This window comes from Ahaetulla prasina, chromosome 2, assembly GCF_028640845.1.
Source record: "Ahaetulla prasina isolate Xishuangbanna chromosome 2, ASM2864084v1, whole genome shotgun sequence".
In the NCBI taxonomy this organism is placed as follows: Eukaryota; Metazoa; Chordata; class Lepidosauria; order Squamata; family Colubridae; genus Ahaetulla; species Ahaetulla prasina.
Window position 1 is genome coordinate 256,755,452 of NC_080540.1, and position 24,589 is coordinate 256,780,040.

The 24,589-nt window shown below is 35.9% G+C and overlaps 1 protein-coding gene across 10 annotated transcripts in view; it reads right to left on the reverse strand.

Annotated features, from left to right (window-relative positions):
* Positions 1-7,376: 7,376 nt before the first annotated feature.
* Positions 7,377-24,589, reverse strand: part of PAM (peptidylglycine alpha-amidating monooxygenase) — a 189,772-nt gene continuing 172,559 nt past the window's right edge. For 5 of the 10 annotated variants that reach the window (XM_058167093.1, XM_058167103.1, XM_058167096.1 and 2 more), the window contains 6 exons: positions 18,311-18,429; positions 16,060-16,159; positions 14,738-14,791; positions 12,445-12,645; positions 9,202-9,258; positions 7,377-8,216 (listed from right to left, as the gene is read on the reverse strand). In XM_058167093.1, the coding sequence (XP_058023076.1) occupies positions 8,035-8,216; positions 9,202-9,258; positions 12,445-12,645; positions 14,738-14,791; positions 16,060-16,159; positions 18,311-18,429 (713 nt within the window). In that variant the 3' untranslated portion in view covers positions 7,377-8,034. The remainder of the gene's footprint in view (positions 8,217-9,201; positions 9,259-12,444; positions 12,646-14,737; positions 14,792-16,059; positions 16,160-18,310; positions 18,430-24,589) is intronic. The other 5 variants (XM_058167101.1, XM_058167097.1, XM_058167099.1 and 2 more) reach the window with 5 other exon arrangements.

Below are 24,589 nucleotides of genomic sequence, written 5' to 3' on the forward strand. Positions count from 1 at the left end.
CTAAGTCTTTTTTTAATTTCCTATTCACTGGTCTGCTCTGGGCTGAGCTGCTACCACCACATATACTCATACTTTAGATTACTCTTCTGAAACTTGCCCAGAAATAGTAACTCTGCTTACAGATTCTGTCCAGAACCATCAAGAGATAAAAATATTGGTAAGTTTCTTTGAAAATTAATATCAATATTTAAAGATTCCCAAAGCGCACACACACACACCTAAAACACACCAATGTCTGAATTTGCTGTACTTCAGTTTTGTTAAAAAAAGCTATTTCTATAAAATATGCCAATATAGCAGATTATAGGTGTCCATTGACATACCCAACTCCAGCAACTGTTCTTTATATGTTTTAGCCTCCAGTCCTCTAATCACGCTTGTTGCTCTTTGCTCTTTTTTAAGAGTCTTTTTTATATCGTGGTGAATATATTCAGATCTGAACCAAAGGTTTACACCTAGGAGAAAGCATTCTAAGAAAATTGCTCCCCCTCCCCATGTTTTCTCAGTTAAGCAACTAGCAAAACCTATTCTCAAAATAGTTCACGAAAATTATCTGGAACATTTCAAGCCATCACATAAATAATAACTGAAGAAAACTAATAGTTGCTTTTAATCTCACTGTTCCTTTCCTAGCCTGAAAAAGAAAGAGAGAAATTTAGGCTTCTTAAGAGCCAGTGAGGTAAACAATTGTTTGCAAATTCATTGTGCCTCAAATCTATTTCTTTAAGCAAGAATCCATTTCATTTTTTTTTTAAAAAAAAGTGCATTCCACTGAAATACAACATTGAAATGTGATTTTATCATATAGAGCTATATTTCAAGAAGCGGCACATTTTTCATTTTAGATGCAGTTTCCTTTATCTTTTGGTCTCGGCATGTCAAAAATTTGGACAATGCCTATCTTAACTCGGCTGGCATATTACCCTCCACCCTCCCCAAAAGAGAAACAATTCCCTATCCCTCCTCACCCCTATATGGGCCACCTTGAACAGCGGCACTTGGTGGCAATACCAAGGCCTGGGTCTGAAATAGAGGTCCAGGCTTCAACTTCAGGCCTAGTGCCACTTCTGTCAGGCCTTGTCAACTGCTGCTATTCAGAAAGTCCACCACACTCCATTCTTGCATAGCCTCCAGAAATGGCATGAAAGGGCCGCGGTCGCATGCAATTGACCCTGCAGCTCAGCACTTTCCAGGATCTGCTGGATGCTGCTTACCTTTAGGAAGCATTTTCTTTCTCTTAACAGAGTCCTGTGGTGGTCTAGGACAACTCACCATAGCCAACTTGCTGCAGGACAACTCACCATGAGACAATTCAACCAATGGTGGGTTTCAAAAATCTTTATTACCGATTTTGTGGGTGTGGCTTAGTGGGCGCGGCAGCCAAAGGATACTGTAAAATCTTCATTCCTTCCCCACTCCAGGGGAAGGTTACTGCAAAATCCCTATTTCCTCCCGATCAGCTGCGACTCGGGAGGCAGAGAATAGATGGGGGTGGGGCCAATCAGAGGTGGTATTTACTGGTTTTCTGAAGTACTCAAAATTTTCACTACCGGTTCTTCAGAATTGGTCAGAACCTGCTGAAACCCACCTCTGAATTCAACACTGTATTAATCATTTCATTCAGGTGCTTTTATTATTTGTGACCATGTTTTCACTGAAATTATTGTAGCTGTTATATTTCTGGATTGACTTTATTATTATTGGCCACAGCGCCATCAAAATTAATTTAACTTTTGTATTTGTTGAATTGTCCTGCAGCGAGTTGGCCGCGGCAAGTTGTTCCATTCCACCCTGTGTTCCACCTGAAGTTTCTTTGAGCCACACAAGGCCTTTGTTCTTGAAGCAGCTTTGGAGAACCGCAAAAAGGAAATGGTCTTCTGAAACCTTCAAAAACTGCAAAAAAGTGTCACGTTCTCATTAGATTTTTGGGGGCTTCAGAAGCAACATGAGAATATAGCCATTTCATGCAGTTTCTGCATGTTGTACAAGAGCAATTCCCATTCTTCTGCAGCATCGCATAATCATGCAAGAATGGGTCCTGCTTTTGAAAATAGTTAGATGTTGGTGAATTCTGCCCATTTGGTTGTAGTGTGTCACACGACATAGTTTCATCATCACTCCCATAGAGCCTCTATGTAAATAACATGGAAAAAAGAAATAGAAGACCTACAGCCTTGTATTATCTAAAGTTGCATTGGCTCTATATCTTTATTGTGCAATTTCAGACTGTAGGTGAGGGGGGGATCTATAAAAAAATAAATCCATGGAAAACTAGAATAGTCATAGTTAAAAGTTTGCCCTGATTTCTAGCTTTTCTGTCTCCAGGGAATATCTGCATTAATAAATATTCAATTACCTGCAGATTCTCATGGGCATATTCTCTCACTTAGAAGTAATTTTCCATGGCTCAGGTCTTGGTCTGACATTTGCTTTTTTGGTCTGACATTGCTTTTTTGATTCAGTGCCACTGTACTGCTGTGAGATTTCTGGCCATCAGTATCTGAATTTGGAGACTTACAGTAGATACGCTAATTTCTCACGTTTCAAAAGAAATTCAATTCAATTTCTACGGCAATTCAAATATTATGTCTGTCTGTCTGTCTGTCTGTCTGTCTGTCTGTCTGTCTGTCTATCTATCTATCTATCTATCTATCTATCTAAGATAGGATAGGATAGGATAAATACTAATTCAGTTGGGTGGCATAAACTCTCTATGATACACAACTGTTGTACCTACTGCAATGTTCATCCTAGCACAAATTTATAATACATAATAATCTGGATTATTATCCAATCAATTGGGATTTACTCCGAGACTTCCTTGTACTCCCAGCAGCCCCACCAATATGTCTAAAAACAAAAAATGCAGGAAGTTACTAAAACTTCCTGCATTTTTTGTTTTTAGACATATTGGTGGGGCTGCTGGGAGTACAAGGAAGTCTCGGAGTAAATTTGTGTCTTACCAGAGTTTATGATTAATTATTTTGGAAAAAAAAGAGACAAAGCCCTGCACTAACTTGAGTCTGTTATGTATGAGCAAGCATATAAAGCTTATTTATATTGTTTAAATAAATTGCTGAACATTTAAACCCATAACAGATAAGCAGCCAAGTTCCTGGTGCCTCATTATTATACAAATTAGAAAAAAAAATCCAAGGTATTTTGATTGACTTTGGTGGGATTAGTATGACAATAAAGCTTCATTCAGTCTTCAGTGCAAAATATAAGTTATTCTTTATCTTCTTAACCACTAGGTGTCAATCACTCATTGAGTCTCAGGGTTTCTGGGCCTTTTAGCTGAGATCAAGCATAGTGGGTGCAGCATTTAATACCACTATAGTCTTAGTCATTACTACAACAGGAAGATAAACTTAAGATTGGTTGAAAGGTACCATTGACTATGGGATGTATACCTATTCCCTGCAGCAGGACTAATTCAGCTTATTGGGGTGACTAAAAACAGCATAACTAATTCTCACTCACCAGATTAATTTACTGTTTCATAGGAAATAGCAGCTAAGTGACCTAGATGAGTTTTTCCAACTTCCTAGGTGCATATTTTGCCAAAGTTTGGGCTGTTAAATTTATACTTTGAGCAGCATTTCCATTCACTTAAAAATTCTTCTGGGAGACTTATCTGTTAGTAGAATGGTTGCTGCATAGAACATGATTAATTGCAAATCACAGGAAGGTCTTTCCTCTAGTCCCCCATTCTTGAACTTCCAAACAAGTAAGCATATTTTTCAAACGAAGCACTAGGTAACCCTTCATATTTATTTATATTTTATGCTGTTGCTTTATTGCATTTTTGCTTTTTAGATCCATGCTTGGGGGTAGGAAGCTATAAGAGGCATGGTAAATTGTGTGCTTTGCAACATGGCAGCAGTTGCATTATTTATTTGCTTATTTATTTATTTTAAGGCAACAAACCAAGAGGATCAGGAATCATGGTGAGTAACATGAAGGTAGTTCTAGGCACATGTGGTACCAAATTCTAGCTGTAGATTGAATTCCAGGGCCTGAAATAATTTCATGAATTACCTTAATACTATTGCTGTTTTATTTCTTACCCAATCTTTTAAATCTGCTATTATTTTTGGCTACAAAAACTTCCCATTTGTAATCTACTTGCTTATGGATCAGTCTTTGAAGGATAAAATCTACATGGATTGCATAATCTTCCAATGGCCACTGTAACTCCTCAGATGGGAAAGGTTGGGACTATTAATCTGATGAAAAACTGTATTAGCTCCTCAAATGTAATGTAGAATATACTGTATTTTATTGAATTCCTATTTCATTAAGTTACCTTTAATCACAACAGAAATCGATGCTCACTCTCTCCTCCTCTAAATGCTGCTGCTATAATCAGGCAAAGACTGCAATTATAGTAAGGAAGAGGAAACTTGCTTTAATCTTGATGTTGCATTGAGAATAGCATCAAACTTTTCCAAGCAATCAGATGTTTCAGATGTAAAGCTAAAACTTTCATTTGTCTTGCACCTTTTATAAATAGTATGTTTGTCATCCTGATTTGGAGTTACAGGAATTAGTATCAGAAGTGTTAGCTAGACATTATGGATTAAAGGAATACTCATAAATCAAGCTAGGAGAGGTAGGATAAGGATGGGGGAACAATATAGACACTATACCATGCTACTCCAATATACCACATTGATCTATAAATTCTGATTAACTACTTTAGTGCTTTGCTTAATTGGAAAACACTACTTAATCAAGATGCCTCCCAGGGAACCAATTTCCACCTAATGATATTTGATGGTAAGGACAGCTGTTTAATTGGGATGGTAATTCCACATAATTAGAACACCTTCAGGTAACTGCATGATGCTTAGGTTGGCATGTGTGTCTGTGGTGCCTTGGGCCTTATCTACTCTTGTGGATAAAGGGTGGGATCCTAGTTAATTTCAAACTCTATTGTATCTATCAGCCTATCAGTAGAATCTGATCAGGTTTCATAGCTCCAATATTAGAGAGAATGAAAAGTATTACACTTCAGCAACGTGTAAGCATTATTTGGTTTACTGCAGCTATAACTTCCTTTTTATAGCAATCTCCGCTGCTGACAAGGCTTTTCCTCTTGTTCTGGCCTGATGACTCTACTTTTCTTATTTGTCACTAAAATTCTAGCTAAAGGTGCTTTGTTGTGCATAATTGGACATTTACTTTCTTTTTTGAGGGCGGGGGGGTATGTATGAATAGTTAATATATTATTGCAATATCTTGCACAGTATTACTCGTGGGGACAAAATAAATGACATTTATTTTGCTTTTGCTAAAAGTACACAGAATGGCCAAATAAGCTAAACATTTGTGAAAGTAACCTAGACTTCAAGATTCAGGGGGGAAAAAGAGGTGGGAGAATGGCTGAGACAATTCTAATATTCTGCATATTTTCTCCTCCACTCCAAAGAGCTTATTTACTCTCTTTCCATTTTTTCTCTTTGCATAAGGTTGGTTTCACAAAGATATAGAGTAACAATCAACAAATCTCTTTCGTTACAATTTTGTTTTGTCAATAAATTTTGCTTCCACCTTTGTTTGAATGGCTTCAAGAAACTTATTTTCAAACATCAAGATCTCGACATATGCACACAATTGTTATCCCTTTCTATGAGAAATCATCACCTTTTAAACAATATATTTTTAAGCTTTATATGGTTGCTCTTAAAATTAAATTGACTGTAATGTAACCCTCAGTAAAGATAGAAAGGTTTCAGAATTAGGCCTTTTGATCTCTACTCTCTTTGTGAACAATATGAAGAATTTTGCATGGGACCCCTTATTCCCTTGTTAAAACAGATGTGGCCAGAATTTCTTGAAAAAGAAGAGGATTTTTATATTTAATTTTATTTCTTAAGATTGTGAAATACAAAAGAAGAGTCTACTAGTGTCTCTCTGAGAAACCTGATGCAGAATATGCAATGGAGCTTGTCCTACAGGATGGATGTAGGATAGTGGCCTCCAACCTTTTGGGTACCAGGGACCAGTTCCGTGGAGAATGGTTTTTCCATGGATCTGAGGGGGTTGGTTTTGCCTGCTGCCTGCATCCCATGGATGGTTTGCACGGACCAGTTTCTGACATGCCATGGACTGGTGCCAGTACACAGACTGGTGGTTAGGGAACACTGATGTAGAACTATCACTGGAGATTAGATGAAACCACCAACATAGAAAGGGGCCTTGGGGTTCCTAAGGCAAAGAAGCTAAAAGGAAGCATATTGTAGAACAGTCATGTGATCAAAGCAGAAAGCCCATATTAAGCCTGCATCTGAAGATATTCCAAGATTTCCACCAGCATTGTGACAACGTGATTATAAAGTAGTGTTGTGTTTGCCAAGTCACATAAATGCTTGCATGGAAAGATATTTCAGTAGTAGTAATACTAACCTAAAAAAGAAGAAAAAGCATAGCAAACATTAAAAAATGAAAAAAGTAGGTACATTTATCTTAAAAAAAAACAGAAAGAAAAGAAAAATATTCCTGAAGTTACAATTGTGTTGAAAAAGAGCAAATTAAATCAAGGAAACAGTTTGGAATGGGTGTAGTTCCAACCTACTTCCCTATTCTACTTCTCAAACTCTGTTCTGTAAAAGCATATAGCCAATGTATGATACATAATATGGGTATATTAATCATGTATCAATGCAGCCATATTTTTTTCAGTAGTGAAGAAAACTGGGACTGTTTGAAGAAATTATTTGCTCGCACAGTGAGACTTGCTTCCAAGTAGACCTGCCTAAACTTCAAATGACCAAATAAGAAAGCCCTACTTCAAATAGCACATTTGCCACAAATTCCCTTTTTGATATTTAATCCATATGCAAATGAACAATATTGGTTGCTGTCTGAACTATTGGAATATATATCAATTAAATATTTTGAGCATTCTAAAGTGCTTTAAAATGTCAAATTTAAAAACAAGCTGACAGGATAAATCACATGTTATCTATATGGTATAAATGAAGAAAGATACAGGAACAAAAACAGTTCTTATGCAAGCTGACACACATTTCCTATTCCAGCAATGTTTTATTTTGGTATCTGCCCTGGAGGATGGATATACAGGCCAGATTTTTTTTTTTTTAAAAAAAACCACTTCCCTACAACATGAATTTATACAGGTAATGGACTTTTAACTTTTTGATTTGTTTTTTTTTCTCTTTTAAAAAAATCACTCCTTAACAAAATATCTTCTTTCATACAAAATAACATAATAGTCATTTTTTCAGTTGCTATGTTTTTTTAAAAAACTGTTTTGCACTTTCTTTGGGGATTGATGGTTTTTTAATTGGGCTGTCTCCAAAGGCATTTCCCCTTCACCCCAAATGCAAAAATTCCACTTTGACAGCTGATGCTCTGCGAACACTTTATTACACAAGTTACATTCAGCTTCTGAAAATAGTGTTCTAACAGTATAGCCATCTAAAAATAAGACATCCTGGAAACACACAAAGTCTGAGCAAGAAGAAGGAAGAGGGAAAAAAAGATCCAATTATAAATAGAGACTTTTTAAAATCTTTCCCTTAAAGTAATAGAATACTTGTGATATTTCTTTAAAAAATAGGAGATTTAGTGGCTCTGTTTCATTGTGGCACTGTATTCTCTCTTTTCTGTGATAGATTAAGGGCATCAAAAGTGAAAAGGCACCAAAGAAAAACTGAAAACCGAAAGTATTTTTAAAGCTGAGACTGGGACTTATTTACAAATATAGAGGCGGTCCCTAATTGAAATGAGTAAATATTACTATTTTAAAGCATTACTGCAATTAAAGTGGGTTGCCCTGCTTTATTAAAAGGTTCACATAAAACAATGGCACTGATAGGAAATGTTCACACTCCAAAACTGAACCGAAGCAAAAGGGGAGGGAATGGAAGAACAAAAACAAAATTAAATCTGTGTACAGCCTCACAAAGGACTAGTACAGTTTACAATTAAATACGTAAAATCTTAAAACGTGCTAAATCTGGCAATCTTTGTAGACTCAGACCATGTAGCAATTAAAGGCCAGTTTCAGGAAGAAGATGAAGGTATCGCTGGAGGCTGAGGGACAGGTTCTTCCTCTTCTGAATCCGTGGCATCCTCTTCTTTTTCCTGGTCACTCCCTTCGGTACTAAGTCTGTCAAACCCTTTTCGACTGTAACCTGCACGGCTTGCGAAGAAATTCCCCAGATTGAGGCCTCCGCTGCCTTTTCCTGCAATGGAAATCAACTTTAAGACGTGGTTTATGTTATCTTTCAGACATTTTTTATTTATTAACATATTGGCTGCCCATCTTACTAAAGGGTAATTCTGGGCGCAAATAGTTTGGCCACCTAATGGAAAGGAAGGATTCACTGGAGAAGAGCCTAATGCTGGAAAATATTGAGGGCAAAAGAAGAAGGGGACGACAGAGAACGAGGTGGCTGGATGGAGTCACTGAAGCATTAGGTGTGAGCTTAAATGGACTCCAGAGGATGGTAGAGGATAGGAAGGCCTGGAGGAATATTGTCCATGGAGTCGCGATGGGTCGGACACAACTTCGCAACTAACAACGACAACATATTCTGGGCAGCTTACAAAAAGACATATTAGTTACTATACATTATTATTCTGATTTTTCAGGTTTCAACTTTGTTAGTTTTCAGCTCCTTCTGGTCAACATCAAGGAACACCTTAAAAGACATAGAACTGTCCTCTGATCTTTCAACCAAAGGCAATATATACCTTTTTCTATTTCCTTTCAAGTGAGACATGACAGAGGCACAAAGCAGAGTTTGGACTTCGAGGTCTAATAGGTTCTGCTTTCTACCCACTCTCCCTCAAACCTTTGCCCCTCCTTGCTTAAAATTAGCTCAGAGATATTTAGAATTTAGGTTGACAGAAACTACTGCAGCCAATATTTTTCTTCATTTTAGATAAAGGGCAAGTCTGAGGGGGAAAAATCAATTTCTTAGTGCTATTATTTGCTTTGTCTGTGTTCCTCTAAGAAATCATCAGTTCCCAAAGGCTTTGTCTGGTATATAAGTAGATGACTCACCAACATCATTACAGCTTTCTCATAAGGAGTAACTGCTGGATTCATTATCAGAGGAAAGACAATACATATAAGAGAATATGCAAGGGAAATATCATTTAAGAATATTTCATTTCTGAAATATCATTTCAGAAAGGCAACACTAGTTCTTTTATTGTACGTACCTCTAAATCTGCCCAAAATTCTACCTGAGCTTGAATCAAGTTTATGATCAGCATCAGCTATAAGATTGAGAGACATATGTAAATTAGAAGCAAGAATTTAAAAATGAAATTACATGAAGCAAAACATGGAAGAGAAACAAAACTATGTAGAGTATTACCATTAAGGCTGTGATTTACAAATGATTCTAGTCTGTCGCTGATTCCTTGAACTATGTTTTACTTATCAAGCTAAACATAAAACCACCTTGTCTGATTGATACTTTTTCTGATGACTCTGAAAAATGTCAAACCAAGAAGTTGAAACAGTATAAATTGTTTTAATTTCTTTTTATAATAAAGGTAATGGTTCCCCTTGCACATAGAGTCGTTCCTGATTCTAGGGGGCGGTGCACATCTCTGTTTCAAAGCCAAAGAGCCCGTGCTGTCCGAAGACATTTCCGTGGTCATGTGGTTGGCATGACTAAATGCCAAAGGTGCACGGAACGCTGTTACCTTCCCACCAAAGGTGGTCTCTATTTTTCTACTTTGCATTTTTTATGTGCTTTCGAACTGCTAGGTTGGCAGAAGCTGGGAGAAGTAACGGGCGCTCACCCTGTTACGTGGCACTAGGGATTTGAACTGCTGAACTGCCGATCTTTTGATAGACAAGCTCTTTTTACAATAGATACCAGTTAATTCATAATTGATATTCATCTTTTCTTTCTCTCCCACACATAAACACACAGCCTTTTAAACTTAGCAAAACTAAGTTGGTTTTGTAATATAGTATTCAAACTATCTTAAAAACTTAATAAGCTTTCATATAACTTCAGATACTTAAAAAAAAATTCCTGAAAAATCTTATACTTGGCAAGAAAACTGCATGTAGCATTGTGAATCCAAGCTCGTAATGTCTCTCTTAGTTACAAAGTGTTTCTTGCATAAAGTATGACTTTCCTCATAAAAATTACACTTACAGTAATACTCAAAAGATTTTGTATGTTCAATTGGGGGCAATCATTTTCAATCCAAGGGTAATATATGTACATTATATAGTGTTTTGGAGCAGAAATACTGGAGCAGCAAAAAAAAAAAGAGCATTAAAGAGTGTGGGTTTCAGATAAACTTATCTATAGCACACTGCCATTTGGGGAGGAGGCAAAAGATGAGGGCTTCTTCTCTTCTTTCTCAAAGGGTCTGTCCACCTATCTTCTCTTCTCTCCCTCCCTCAAGTTCTTTTCCTTAAAAGAACTGCATAGGCCAGCGGTTCTCAACCTGTGGGTCGGGACCCCATTGGGGGTCGAATGATGATTTGCCAGGGGTCGCCTAAGACCATCGGAAATATGGGAAGTATACTTGCGAGTGGAAGAATCGTACTCCAATGGTTGACTCCACAAGCCAGCTGCAGGCTCTTCAAATCGCTAGCCGAATTCGGCTTCAGGCGCGATGAATTAAAAAAGAGAGAAATCTTTGCTCTGATGTCTCCCTCTCAAGCCAGCTGCAATCACTCCCAATTGCTAGCCTAATCTGGCTTCAGGCGCGATAAACTTAATAGGAGAGGAGTCTCCGCTTTAATGCCTCCGTCCTCAAGGCAATCGCAAGCAGTTCAGATCGCTAGCCAATACGGCTTCAGGCGCGATAAATTCAAAACAAAAATAATTTTATGGTTGGGGTCGCCACATCGTGGGGAATTGTATTAAAGGGGTTGCAGCACTATAAAGGTTGAGAATCACTGGCATAGGCCAACAAGCCTATCAAATACTGGTGCCTGTTATGCCCCAGGTCGCCTTGCCATATGGCTGGCAGCCCAAATACCAAATAGCACTTCTCCCAACGCTAGCTTAAATAAGGCCAATCAGCTGCCTGTCTGCCTCGCTCCAAAACATCAGGTAATATCCTGTTGCCACAGCACATGAGGCATTTCCTATGGCGCTGAAATGTCCTTGCTCAGAATTTCCAGGGACATCCCTTCAACGTCTGGTGTCAACAACTACCTCAGGTATTCAGGCTGACTGGCCATGCATGTGGAGGACAAAAAGGAAGAAAACTAAGAGTGATTTAATGAGACTTGGATAAGAACAGTTTTGTTGTGCTAGAAAAGTGATTTTGTCAGTGCTTGCTCTTTCTTGGTGTTTTTTTTTTTTTAACTTTTCCTAAATTGAGCAGTTGGTAGTGAACAAACTCCCATTAGAACAGTTTTCCTTAAAATGACCAAAAAAATGCTACCTTCGGCCCAATCTCCAACAACTGACCCAGGCAGGCAGCTCTTTTCTTTCTAAGAAAACTTTTAATTATTGTATTAAATACATTTTTCTTTGTATAATATGTTACATGTGTGTGTTCAATTTTTAAATAAATATTTCAGTCCAAAAAAAAAAGTGTATTTCTGGTACTAATCACCCATCCAAATCTGAAATTCCAAATATAAACTCTGATGGTGAATTTTGACACCAACGAATGGGGTTTGGTGGCCTACAGGAGAACATAGGAAGAAAAGGCATTTGTGGCCTAATAAAAGCAATGAGAGGAGAGGATTAGACACTTTATATGCTTTCATCCCTGAAGCGTCTTTCCCTAACAAACTGGTGTGGAGTTTAAAGAGGCATTTGTCCATAAATGCAATTATTTTCTGAGAATAATGCTTAATAATTGCATCGGCACGTTTATAGAGTTGGCTAGGGAACAGATTTTAACAGTTTGCTTTTACCTTTGATGCTGCTTGTGTATTTTTAGAGCACACTGCTCTAAGTTAACTGCTGCTATAATTTTGGAGCATTGCAAGCACTGTTACGAGAGGTTAAGATAAAAAATAGCTTGGCTGGCTCAGAGAGAATCAATGCCAGAATAGATTCTAAAGAATACAGGAGAAACATCCGAAGGAATGGATGTTTCCACTCTGTCTTATTCAGGAAAAGCTAAACAAAACAGCAAGACCATTTCAACAATCCTTTTTATGCAGTAGACTTATAATTTCCCTTTCATAATAAGCAATGCTATAAACTCAAAGTATTATCCCATCCCAGAAACCACAAGAACATTCATGCTAATTGAATATAAATGAACTGAATATAAATAAGAACATTACAATACATCATGATTTCTCAGGACAAATATCCCATGACGTATGTTTTTTGAAGCCGGTTAACATTATCAGAAATTGATTATGCTGCGGCAGTGGAAAATAAACATCTTCAAAGTTCTTCTGTGTTATAAAGGCTTTGATATCAAAAGTGCTTGTTACCAGGTTAAACACAGATTAATTACCTCCATAGATTCTTGTCTTTCTCCACCAAATAAACATGGCAATTGCCAAGAGGACAACTACTGGAATAATTAGAAGTGTTGTAATAAGAACAAAAGAAACAGAACTGCTCGCCTGCTGGACAACTTGATGCCTTTCTTCTTTCCTTAAAAATTCTTTTGATGTAGGTTTCTTTGTCAGTGTGCCTTCTATAATTGCCTCTGCTTTTTTTGGAAAGAAAAAAAGATTAAACACAGATTAACTCTTTTGATCAGGGCAAAATCTGCTACAATATAACAGTTCATTTCAGAACACCTATTGCCACTTTTAAATACCAGTTTTTAGATACTTGAAGAGGACAAGTTTGATAACTTCCTAACAGAAAGTCAAAATTATTGACAGTGCAGTCAATTGTTTGCAATTCCTCTTATGTGCCTCATATAATTACTGGAAATTTCTATAATTGTCTTTGGTAGATACATGATGTAATCAAAGCTCATTAAACAGAAATAACTTTACTTGTTAAAATCCATTCTTTGTGCATAAAATGGAACACTGCTTATTTATCCTCACAAGCAATTTATAAAGCATGTTCTTCAACAATCTGTATATATGGTGAGCTCTACAGTTCTATAGGCAGCAATTCGTGACTTTGAATTCTATATGTTTGTGGGCCAAAACAGATGGAAGAGAAAAAGGATGAATATTTACCCACACGATTCTGTACAAATTTTGTTTTTAAGTCTACCTAACAGTATAAAATGCTACTTTATACGAGATCTTTTCCAGTGGCCAAATCATATTTTTGCAGCTATTTTTCAAAGAACTATAAATAATATATGATTAAAACGAACTGTATAAGGATTTTAGAAATAAAAGTATTATTCTCTTAATGTTCTTCCTCCTTATAATTCATCACATTCCATTCTGCTACTATCACAATTTTTGGACCAAGGACACTTAGTTCCTATCAGTGGTTATAACTAATCAGCCTAAAGAAGCTGATCATACAATTTAATATTTAACAAAACTTGTGTGGGTCAAGCTATATCCTTTTATTTCACATGCACAAGTATTTTCCAGACAAGCATCTATATAATCAAAGAATGTCATTTTGCAAGGATAATTCTAGTTTAATCTTCAGCAGTATATAGGAAACTCAATTAGACTACCAATGAGAGATAGCTGTACAGACTCTTTAAAATCTCCCAAAATAGAGAATCTACCATCTCTACAGCTATACTCTTCCACTTTATATAGGTTTAACCATCAGGAAGTTGTTTTTCTTATATTTAAATGAAATGTAAGTAGCTGCTATTAATTCTAGCCCTAATTTCTGTAGCTTTGGAAAATAATTATTGACAATCCTTCCTGTAACTTCCTTTAATCTACCTGAACATTTTATCTCCATTTGGTCATTTTTTCTCCAGGAGGAGAAAGTTCCTGTTTTATTTTCCTTGACCTCAATTGATTCCTTTCTATCTAGTCAATATCCTTCTGGAAATGTGGCACCCAGAATCAACACAGAATACTCTTTGCTTTAGTCTCACTAAAACTGAGAATGTCAAATATCTTAGACATGACGTTTCTTCTAGACATTTCTTCTTCTTCTAGCCCAGAACTGCACTCACCCTTCATGCAACTGTTTCCTACTGCTGGCTCGGTTCAATTTGTTGTCAATTAATACACCATTGTCTTCTCAGATATAGTATTTGCAAGCCAAACTTCCCTCTTCCAAATTCAGTAGAGATTGCATAATTGCATATTCTAGAAACAAATTCCTGTGTTGTGTGTTGAAGCTCTGAGTTTTGCAAACCAATCCCAAGAATTGTGTAGACTGTAAGACCAAAGCCAATCCACCCCAATCGTTGGAAAATAAAAATGGAAAGGCTGGGACAACCAATCTTCAAACTACATAGCCACACACCAACTGTTTCTATTGCTCTGCAGCTTTACTTCGGGGTGGTATGGACCACTTAGGGCGCTGCTCGCAAACTAGAAAGTACAAAACATTCCTGATGCTTTGGGGATGGATGTCTTCAAACAGCATTCATGCATAAGTTACAAAACAATTGCTGACCCCAGTGCTCAGAACAATTGCAACACTCAAAGCAATTCATCTCATAACAAATAAGTTCCATTTCATGCTTGGGTTTTGTTCCAATCTTGAAACTAAATTCTAAATTCTCAAAACAAAATCGGGGAAATCAGAACAGCTTCTTTGTGGTCAGAATGTTTTAAGCTGAAGCACTTTGCACATTCCAACACAGAATCAGCACCTTTCCCTGAGCCTAAATGGCAGAAATAAAGACCAACCTTTTATTTCCTGTATTTCAATCCCAGCTTTTTTAACAGACCGATGCTCCATTTCTGAAACACAGAAATTGCTTTTGACACACTGTGATGTCTATGATTCATTGAACCAGTAATGGTCACCAGTTGTGATACATAATTGATGCTGCAAGTATAAGAATGCACAGCAGCTCTAGAATAGTAGGGGTTATACTATAAGTAGTATATAGTAAGTAGTACATTTCTTTCAGAATAAATAATGAAAGGTTTTCTACCCAGGAAATCAGAAACATAAACCAAAATGTCACCATAAAACATTTATTCTTGGCATGTAATAGGCTGGCAGATGATTTATAACAATCACAAAAATTGTGATTTGGGAATCCTTACAGTTCTTTCATTCTTACCTATTTCTACTTTCAAATTTCTTCACTTTGTTATTTTATTATGCTTTTAAAAAATATAAAAATGAAAAAAAATATCTACAGTAGAATTATCCTTTGATGACTTTAAGCACAAAGATACTGATAGAGACACTTTCAGCCAAGAACAAGTGCCAACTTCAATGACCAAATGACAGCAAAATATTCCAGTGGGTACAACTTAGTTAGGTTAACAAGATGTGAAAATGGCACAGGAAAATGAAAATCAAACCATTTGCACAGCAGAGTGACTACGATTCTCAGCTGGCCTGTCAATGGACATTTCATGCCAGATGCTAAGGAACAACCTGGGATGAAGAACTCTCTTTAACAAGATCATAAAGCCACACATGGCAACACAACATTTAATATTGCAAATCATCTTGGTGAATCTCTAAAAGAGCAAAAGTAACAATCCCCATTGGTCTTGTTTGGATTTCATTACAAGTTTAGACCCTCAGTTAGTCTAGCTCTGATGGTTCAGAGCATTACTTTTCCTTACCAACATTCCTTACCAACAGTTACTGAAAAAAATAGCTGTGCATCAACCACATTTTAATTCACAGTAGTTTTATAGAGGCGTCTAAGAAATACAGGAAACAAACATTTGTTAGCTAAAACTCTGCTCAGTTTAAAACATTAAAAATACATAATTTAAAAACACAGTTAAAACACAACTGCATGTATAGACCAACAATGATAACGTTTAACAAATCATCTGAAAAAATCAGTTCACAAACACCTTAACAAAATAGAGCTTTAGGAGCACAGAAATCTTTGGTTAATCCATTGAATAGCATTACACCTTTTTTACAAAAATCTTGCCCCACATACATTGAGACATAATGCACGGTAGCTTTAAGAATATCATCTTTTTATATGGGAATATTAATGCATTGATGATCTAAGGCAACAATATCTTACTTTCTGTGGATGTGAATTTCCACACTGTGTTGGCATGAGCATCACCAATATACACCGTTCTGTCTTCTGAAGCAACAATGTCATGTGGCATCTCAAAATTCTGTGAAGGTAAATAACCAACATATTAAAATAAGGAAGACATTGGAAATTATTCAGTAATTCAAGATGCCGAATTACAAACGCAGAGGCATTTGACAGTGTTCGAACTTTTAATCATAATTTGTATAAATTGTGAACGATTCTTAGCAGGGATGTGATTGAGGAAACAATAAAACATATTTTGTAACTATAAATGAAAGACTACAGGGAGTCTTCGTTTTTCAAAACTTCCTAGATTACTTCTAAACCATCATTCTTTTAATAAGATACATGTTTGTATTTTTTTTTACTAAACAATGTTGTTTGTTTTCTGTTCTCAATAATCAGAAAAATTCATAGGTGGAAAAAGGAATTTATTCAAGTGCACTTGACATTTGTTTTAAGTTTTCAAAGCAGACGAAAACCTAGAATACTGATTAATTTTAATCTGATGGCAGGCTGATTCTACATGCATAGTGGCAGCTACAGACAAGCGGAAAATAACAGAAAACACTATTACAATGTACTGAATTGCCCTCAGTGAAATATCTCTTCTCTCTCTACATTAACAAATCAAATTTATTCCTTGGCCTGTACTCTATCTCTTTGTGGCTATAGCCTAATTAAATAAAAGCCTTTCCATATGAGGCAATAAGCCACTGTGTGCTGCATAAACTCTGAGCCAGATATTGCATGTAGTATAGTTAAAGCTAAGTAGAAAATGGAAAGAGTTCACTGAAATATATTGGGAGACCATTTCCTCTTTCTTTCTTGAATTATTTTGCAGATTTAAAAAAAAAATCCAAAGAGGACCAATGCATGCCTTTGAACTGTTACAAAGCATCTACAAGGGGCCGGATAGCTCAGGCTGGTAAAGCCTGTTATTAAGAACACAAAGCCTGCAATTACTGCAGGTTCAAGCCCGGCCCAAGGTTGACTCAGCCTTCCATCCTTTATAAGGTAGGTAAAATGAGGACCCAGATTGTTGGGGGGGCAATAAGTTGACTTTGTAAAAATATACAAATAGAATGAGACTATTGCCTTATACACTGTAAATCGCCCTGAGTCTTCGGAGAAGGGCGGGGTATAAATGTAAAAAAAAACAAACAAACAAAATTCTATTCTGTATTTTCATATTTCTAATTCTGTATTTCATGTAAATCATACCTATAAAACTCAAATCAACAATAAGGCAATAACATCAAGTCAAGTCCAGTAAAAGAATATAAAACCCCAATTTCCAAATGTATTCATGCATGCCCTGTTAGGTTTACAATACACTATTAGGATTCAGAAATCAGAATTCCTTACAGATAGCTTTTCTCTCTTGGGACCTATTTTTCTCTCTAGCTGGCATTCTTGCATTAAAGTTTTTCTAATAGCGTTTCTTCATTCTCTGGCCACAGGAATTTGCTGCTCCTCGTAGACACAGATTAATGAAGCTGTTTCATCAATTAATTTAAATTTACCATCCTTTTGTTCTAGTTTTGGCAAATTCAACTACAAAATAAAAAGGGCAATCCAAAAACTGCAAAACCATCTGCTTCCCGTTCAGCAACTAAGCATGCTTTCAGAATTTGGTAAGTCAATTTGGTAAATTGATAGTGAATTATTGAATTCACTATCCTCCCCCCCCGCAACATCGAGGAACATCCAAAGTCCTTGGGAGAACTCTAGACGTAATCCAGTTTTCAGTGTATTACATTTAAGGAAGCATCTTATGCAACAATTGATGCAGTCCAATGGACCACTTAGTGCTCATGTAAATCTTTAAAGGGGAAACATATGCTGGTTTCTTATTGTCTATTGCCACTTTATTATTAAAATAGTGTTGCAGTAGTTTGTCTTGCATATTATTATTTTTTGGCTGAACTCTTTAAATAAATAATTCAAAATGGTTTTTCTGAAATCCCACTAATAATAACGCATTATTAGGTTAAACATTTTAGGATTAAGTACCAGACTGCACTGAAATGTTATTCAGTGATATTGTCTACTATGAGAATTCCATTACATGAGTTAGAAGAATAATTCCACATTATTTTAAAAAGTACTTAGGTGAGATTTTTCATAATGAAATTTGAAATGTGCACAAGATGTAGAAGAAGAAGAAGAAGAAAAAGAGCATTCATGCATTTTTAATAATACCAAGTCAAGTTTCACAATGTGTTACCTTTCTAAGTGGAATGAAAGTGTCAATGATTTCTCCAGTTGAAAAGTTCATCACAAATGCTTGCACTGGCTCCTTGTCTCCAGGGTAAGGCTTTCCATTAACTGCATACAGGAGGCCACCTACAAACAGGCATTCATATTTTAATACTATGCATATAAACGAAAGGTTTATTATTTCTTACAATCCAGTCTAAGCACAACAATACACAAGTGAGGAAAAGTTACACATCTATATTATTACCGTTTTCATTCCCCCAATGCTCAATTGCATGTTGAAAGCCATCTGTGATTGTTTTTAACTATTGCTCACTTGAAATTCTAAGAACCAGGAGAATCCACCTTGACCCACCTTGCAGATTTTGCAGGAACTAAAATCCCTTTTTAAATTACTCCATATAAGAGAAAGTACAAGAGAACAAAAAGACCATGCTTTGCATTTTGGCTGATCTCCTACTATAACTATAGGAAGGGGCAAACTGACAAATTTCATGTTCATTTTGTTTGGAATGCTAATAAAATGCTAGGATTCCCCTTACAGAGGACCTGAATGTCAGGAGGAGTAATAAAGCAAGTGTTCTCTCAGTTGGAAAAATCGAACCGCAATGCTTTAAAATCAGTAAGCCAAGTATTGCAGAATGCTTCACTGTTCTGCAACCAAGTTTGGGATTTAAGAACTGCAGAACTCTGAAGTTGTTTCTGTCTGGCAGAATCTTTTTTAAGGATTTACCCATAAAATCAACAAAACTACCAATATATATGAGATTGCTTTTGCAACAGTGAATTAATAGCAACAATCTTGTACCGTCACACAAATATTAATCCTTTAAGCTATGACTATTAGGCAATAATTAACACACCTCGTGGAGTACAAGTAGTATAATCTTTAAGGAGAAAAATAAACTGAAAAAAAAAATTGCTGCAACATAACATATCTATCACATTGTCTGTGATCTTAACAGGTATGAATAGAGATAAAGGGTAGACGTTCCCATCCTTTTTTGCCTTTCCAGGGAAAAAAGAGCCTTTTGGATATTAATGAAAAATAGGAATGGAATTTTTTACATCGGGGGTCTCCAACCTTGGTCCCTTTAAAGCAAAGCTGGCAAAGGAAGTCTGGGAGTTGAAGTCCACAAGTCTTAAAGGGACCAAGGTTGGAGACCCCTGTTTTACATTGTTCCAAGAAATGTTACAATTCCATTAGGTTCCCTTTACTTCTTCTCTTTTGGATTCCGGGTATCATTTACATCTTGTAAATGGAAAATGTTTGGTTCAGGGATACTGATGAAACAGTGTTGTAATGGCTTTACAGAAACATTTTGTTCTAAAACAGTAGAAGCAAGCACTTTACAAACAATATGCTCCAGTATAAAAGATGGACTGGAACTCACACTAAGGTAAAACTAATACCCTTCCAAGTCCCCCCTCCCCAACTTTTGAATTTTTAACACAATTTATTTTTCACTAAATTGGCTGAAATTTGTAAACAAAACAAAACAGGTTTCCAGTAAATCACAAAGAACCTGGTCAGAGTCTTAATCAAGATAAGTCCACTGAACATAAGAGGGCAGCCTTGTCACAATGTGTTCTTACAGTAGAGTGAGTGACTGATAAAATTTGTGGCAAGATATTTTCTAGAAATAAATACAGTATAATGGCCTACAAATTCTTCATGGGATTCATTGATTATTCTAAAATCTCACCACTGTATCCTTTTAAAACTCTTTTAATATCACTTTAACAGCCTATTAGTCTTATAGGGATTGTATAAGACTAAGGTAAGGACATAGCTAACAAAATATAATAAAATGTCACTGAAATATACTTAGATAAGTAAAATAATGATTCACTGCATGTATTAACACTAAAGTAGGAACAAAAACTGATATTTAAAATTAGATAAGAAAAACAAACATTAATTTTAAGTGAATTTTAAAATTTTATCCTCAGTATATTAACCCGCAGTATAGTAATAATGTAAAAATAAATTGTACTGTACAATCTAATAATCTTCTTGTTGTTAGTTGCGAAGTCATGTCCGACCCATCGTGACCCCATGGACAACGTTCCTCCAGGACTTTCTATCCTCTACCATCCTCTGGAGTCCATTTAAGCTCATGCCTACTGCTTCAGTGACTCCATCCAGCCACCTCATTCTCTTGTCGTCTCCTTCTTTTGCCCTCAATCTTTCCCAGCATTAGGCTCTTTTCCAGTGAGTCCTTCCTTCTCATTAGGTGGCCAAAGTATTTCAGTTTCATCTTCAGGATCTGGCCTTCTAAAGAGCAGTCAGGGTTGATCTCCTCTAGGACTGATTTTAAATATCTTAATCTTAAATATAAATGTTATAATTGCTAATTTATTCATATAGGACTAAAGATTGATAGAACAAATATGAAGGCGCTTACTTATGTAGATCAGAAGTCATTTGCACACATTTATAACCTTCCATAACTTATTAAGCACAAGGTCTTCCTTATTTTATATAAGTAAAGTAATCTAAGATCCCTCAGGCTGACTTGAAATATGCAACAACAAAGGAAAACTGAATTTTCTTCAAGTATCATCATAGAAAGTAAAATGTAATAATACATGAAGGTTAGGTTGATTCAACTGAAACATCAACACAAGGGCAGGTTCAACCAGGTATGGAAACCAGCAATTTAATCTCTTATTTAAAAATAAAAAGGAATCTATTCAATCCCAAGAAAAAGACCTTTGTTGAAATAGGGACAGTTGATGTCACCATCTGGTTTCTACCGGGAGTAGTTAGATTGTACTTGGATAAATCCAAGGAGAAGGCTTTTCTCATCTGATATTCAACATCTAGGAGTCTAGGTATCTATTCTCTGAGAACTCTCTTTAGCCTAAATAAATTTGAGAATGGAGACCAATTACATAGTTGTAGTATGTCTCACTTGAAAAAACAGCACTCTGATATCTATTCTTGACCTTTGGAGAGAAATCTATATTTATAGATTATTCTTGCTTCTTTGTCAGATAACTATTAAGACCTATTAAGGAAAGATCTCAAATGAAGAGATAAAATTATCTCTATCTTAACAGAAAAAAAACTCCCTAAACTTTAGTTCATAAAATGGTTAAATAATCATAAAAGGTAAGGTAAACGAGTCATTGTGGATTTTACTTCACTAGACATAGCTGACTTTACGGAGTGGTACCCATCTCCATTTAAAGGCCATTTAGGCAGTGCTGTCCAAAAAATTGTTCCGTGTTCATGTGACTAGCACGCAGAATGGAAACATGGAGTGCTATTACCTCCCCATCAAAGTGGTACCTTTTTATTTATTCACATTTGTATGTTTTTGAACTGCTAGGTTGGCAGGAGCAGGGCCAAGTAACCTCATCGTGCAGCACTTGAATCTTGAACCTGGGCTGTCAACGGTCTTGCTAACAAGCCCAGTGTCTTAACCGCTGAGCCATCGCACCACCTAATCACTAGCTGCATCTTTATGTTTTGTTTTTCATGCAATAGCAATGTGGTATGAATCCTATATATTGATGTTTAAGAATTGGATGGAAAAAGTTATACTTTATGGATATCTCTCATTACTATTTTTCTTACAGGCAAACATGACCTACAATTTGCAACTTAGCTTTCTAATATAAAATTAGGAATTAATGAAATGGCTTATTTAGATTAAGTTCCTCCATTGCCCAATGTTCCACTGACCTGCAATTTACATTAGAAAAATAACAGATAGTCCTTGACTTACAGCAGATTGTTTAGTGACCATTCAATGGCACTAAAAACAGTGACATATGACTGTTTTTCATAGTTACAGTCTTTGCAGCATCCCCATGATCATGTGATCAAAATTCAGATGGTTGGCAACTGGTTCACACTTATGACCATTGTTGGAACCCAAGGTCATGTGATCCCCTTCTGTGACTCTCTGACAAGCAAAGTAAATGGGGAAGGCAGATTCACTTAACAACCAAGTTACTAATTTATCAACTGCAGTGATTCACTTAACGCATGTGGGAAGAAATGTCATAAAATGGCGCAAAACTCACTTACCAAATGTCTTACTTAACAACAGAAATTTTGGGCTCAAGTCTGATTGTAAGTCAAGAACTACCTGTACAACAAGAATTCCAATCGTCTTGTGCAATTTAGCCTTTCTATCCTGACACATTTCCCTAGCAGTATATTTCTCTGGTATTTCTATTAAACCAGGACAACAAAAGATAAGGACCAGACTAAAAAACTAAACAAATGTAATGTAATTCATTTAGGATGAGTTAAAACACGATTACTTGACAAGTATTTAGTAATTTTCTACTTCTGTCACATTACAATTTATAATTCAGCAGGAGCTTTTGAGGGGCCTCTGAGGGCCACACCTAAGACTGGGGAACAGAAGCACAGATTATGCACTTATACCCAAGTAAGTTTCTCTTTTGGGAAATGCAACATTTAGTATAGCTCAAACTAAACTAGAATTATTTTCCAAACATATTGAACTACTATTTGATTTTGATCAGGAGTTTTAAGATACATCTTTATTACTTGTTTGAATTAATATATTTAGCTTTATACTGTTTATCTGTGTTCCTGCAAATATTTTAAGTACTGAATTTAATTAAGGCTGAGTTTCAGAAGAACTGGTCTGGATTGTGTGTTAGGAGCAGCACTTTTATTCATTAAAGCAGCCCAACTTTTATAGGTTTCTACATGTTTGGAGAAAAAAAAGGGTTGTGGCTTTAAGAAATTTAAGGAAGGATTCTGCCGAAAGGACAGAATACAACTTTTAAAAAATTAGCTGTGTCTCTTAGTATATTCTTAGACAAATCCTGTCATTTCTCTTACTAAAGATATTGTCAATTTCTTTATCTTACTCTTTGAAACAAACCATGCATCATAGAGTTATTTCAAATCAGGTCAATATCCTGAAATGTGTCTCAGAGTAGACACTGCACCATTATCCATAGAACATTTAGCTGAAAAGTATCAATTTTTAATACAGACAAATAATGAAGATAACAGTGGTAAGATCTGAATATGACAAAGATCAAGCAAGCTAAATGATTCTTGCAAATATCTGTGAAAACCTCAATAGAGGAAGCATATATTCATCTTATTAGAGGCAATAATTAATAGCCAACTGTCTTCAAAAGGGAAACAGCAAGTCAGGGTAGTTAAGATAACATTCTGTGAATGGTGTAGAAGAATAAAGTTTGCTGAAGGAAACATTCTAATTGTAATATAATAAAGATATCCTCAAGCAGACTTGACTCCTGGGGACTGCTTCCATGCACTTTTCTTGGTAACATTATAAAGGTTTGCCAATACCTTTTTCTACGGTTGTTTTGTATTTATTTTTTATTTTTATTTAGCAGTCTACCCTACAGCCCTGGAATAAGGGGCGTGCATAAGAGCACAACAACAACAACAACAATAATAATAATAATAATAAGATAATAATAATAATAACATAATAATAAGGGGCGTGCATAAGAGCACAAACGTGCCTACCGTTCCTGTCCTATTGTTTTTCTTTTCTTCTTCCTATATATATATATATATATATATATGCTTATACCTCCTAATATTTACTCATATATATGTTTATATATTATATAACCTTTTGTACGATGTTTATATATATTGTTGTGACAAAATAAATAAATAAAATAAATAAATAAATAAATTTCTAGTGGTCTCCCACCAAGTACTTATGGCCTTATAGAATCTCTTTTAAACCTCCCAGTACTCTATGATTACCTCTATTAAAGCAACTCAGGGCACAAACTCTGAATAGAATAGAATAGAATAGAATAGAATAGAATTTTATTGGCCAAGTGTGATTGGACACACAAGGAATTTGTCTTGGTGCATATGCTCTCAGTGTACATAAAAGAAAAGATACGTTCATCAAGGTACAACATTTACAACACAATTGATGATCAATATATCAATATAAATCATAAGGATTGCCAGCAACAAGTTATAGTCATACAGTCATAAGTGGAAAGAGATTGGTGATGGGAACTATGAAACGATTAATAGTAGTGCAGATTCAGTAAATAGTCTGACAGTGTTGAGGGAATTATTTGTTTAGCAGAGTGATGGCCTTTGGGAAAAAACTGTTCTTGCGTCTAGTTGTTCTGGTGTGCAGTGCTCTATAGCGTCGTTTTGAGGGTAGGAGTTGAAACAGTTTATGTCCAGGATGCGAGGGATCTGCAAATATTTTCACGGCTCTCTTCTTGATTCGTGCAGTATACAGGTCCTCAATGGAAGGCAAGTTGGTAGCAATTATTT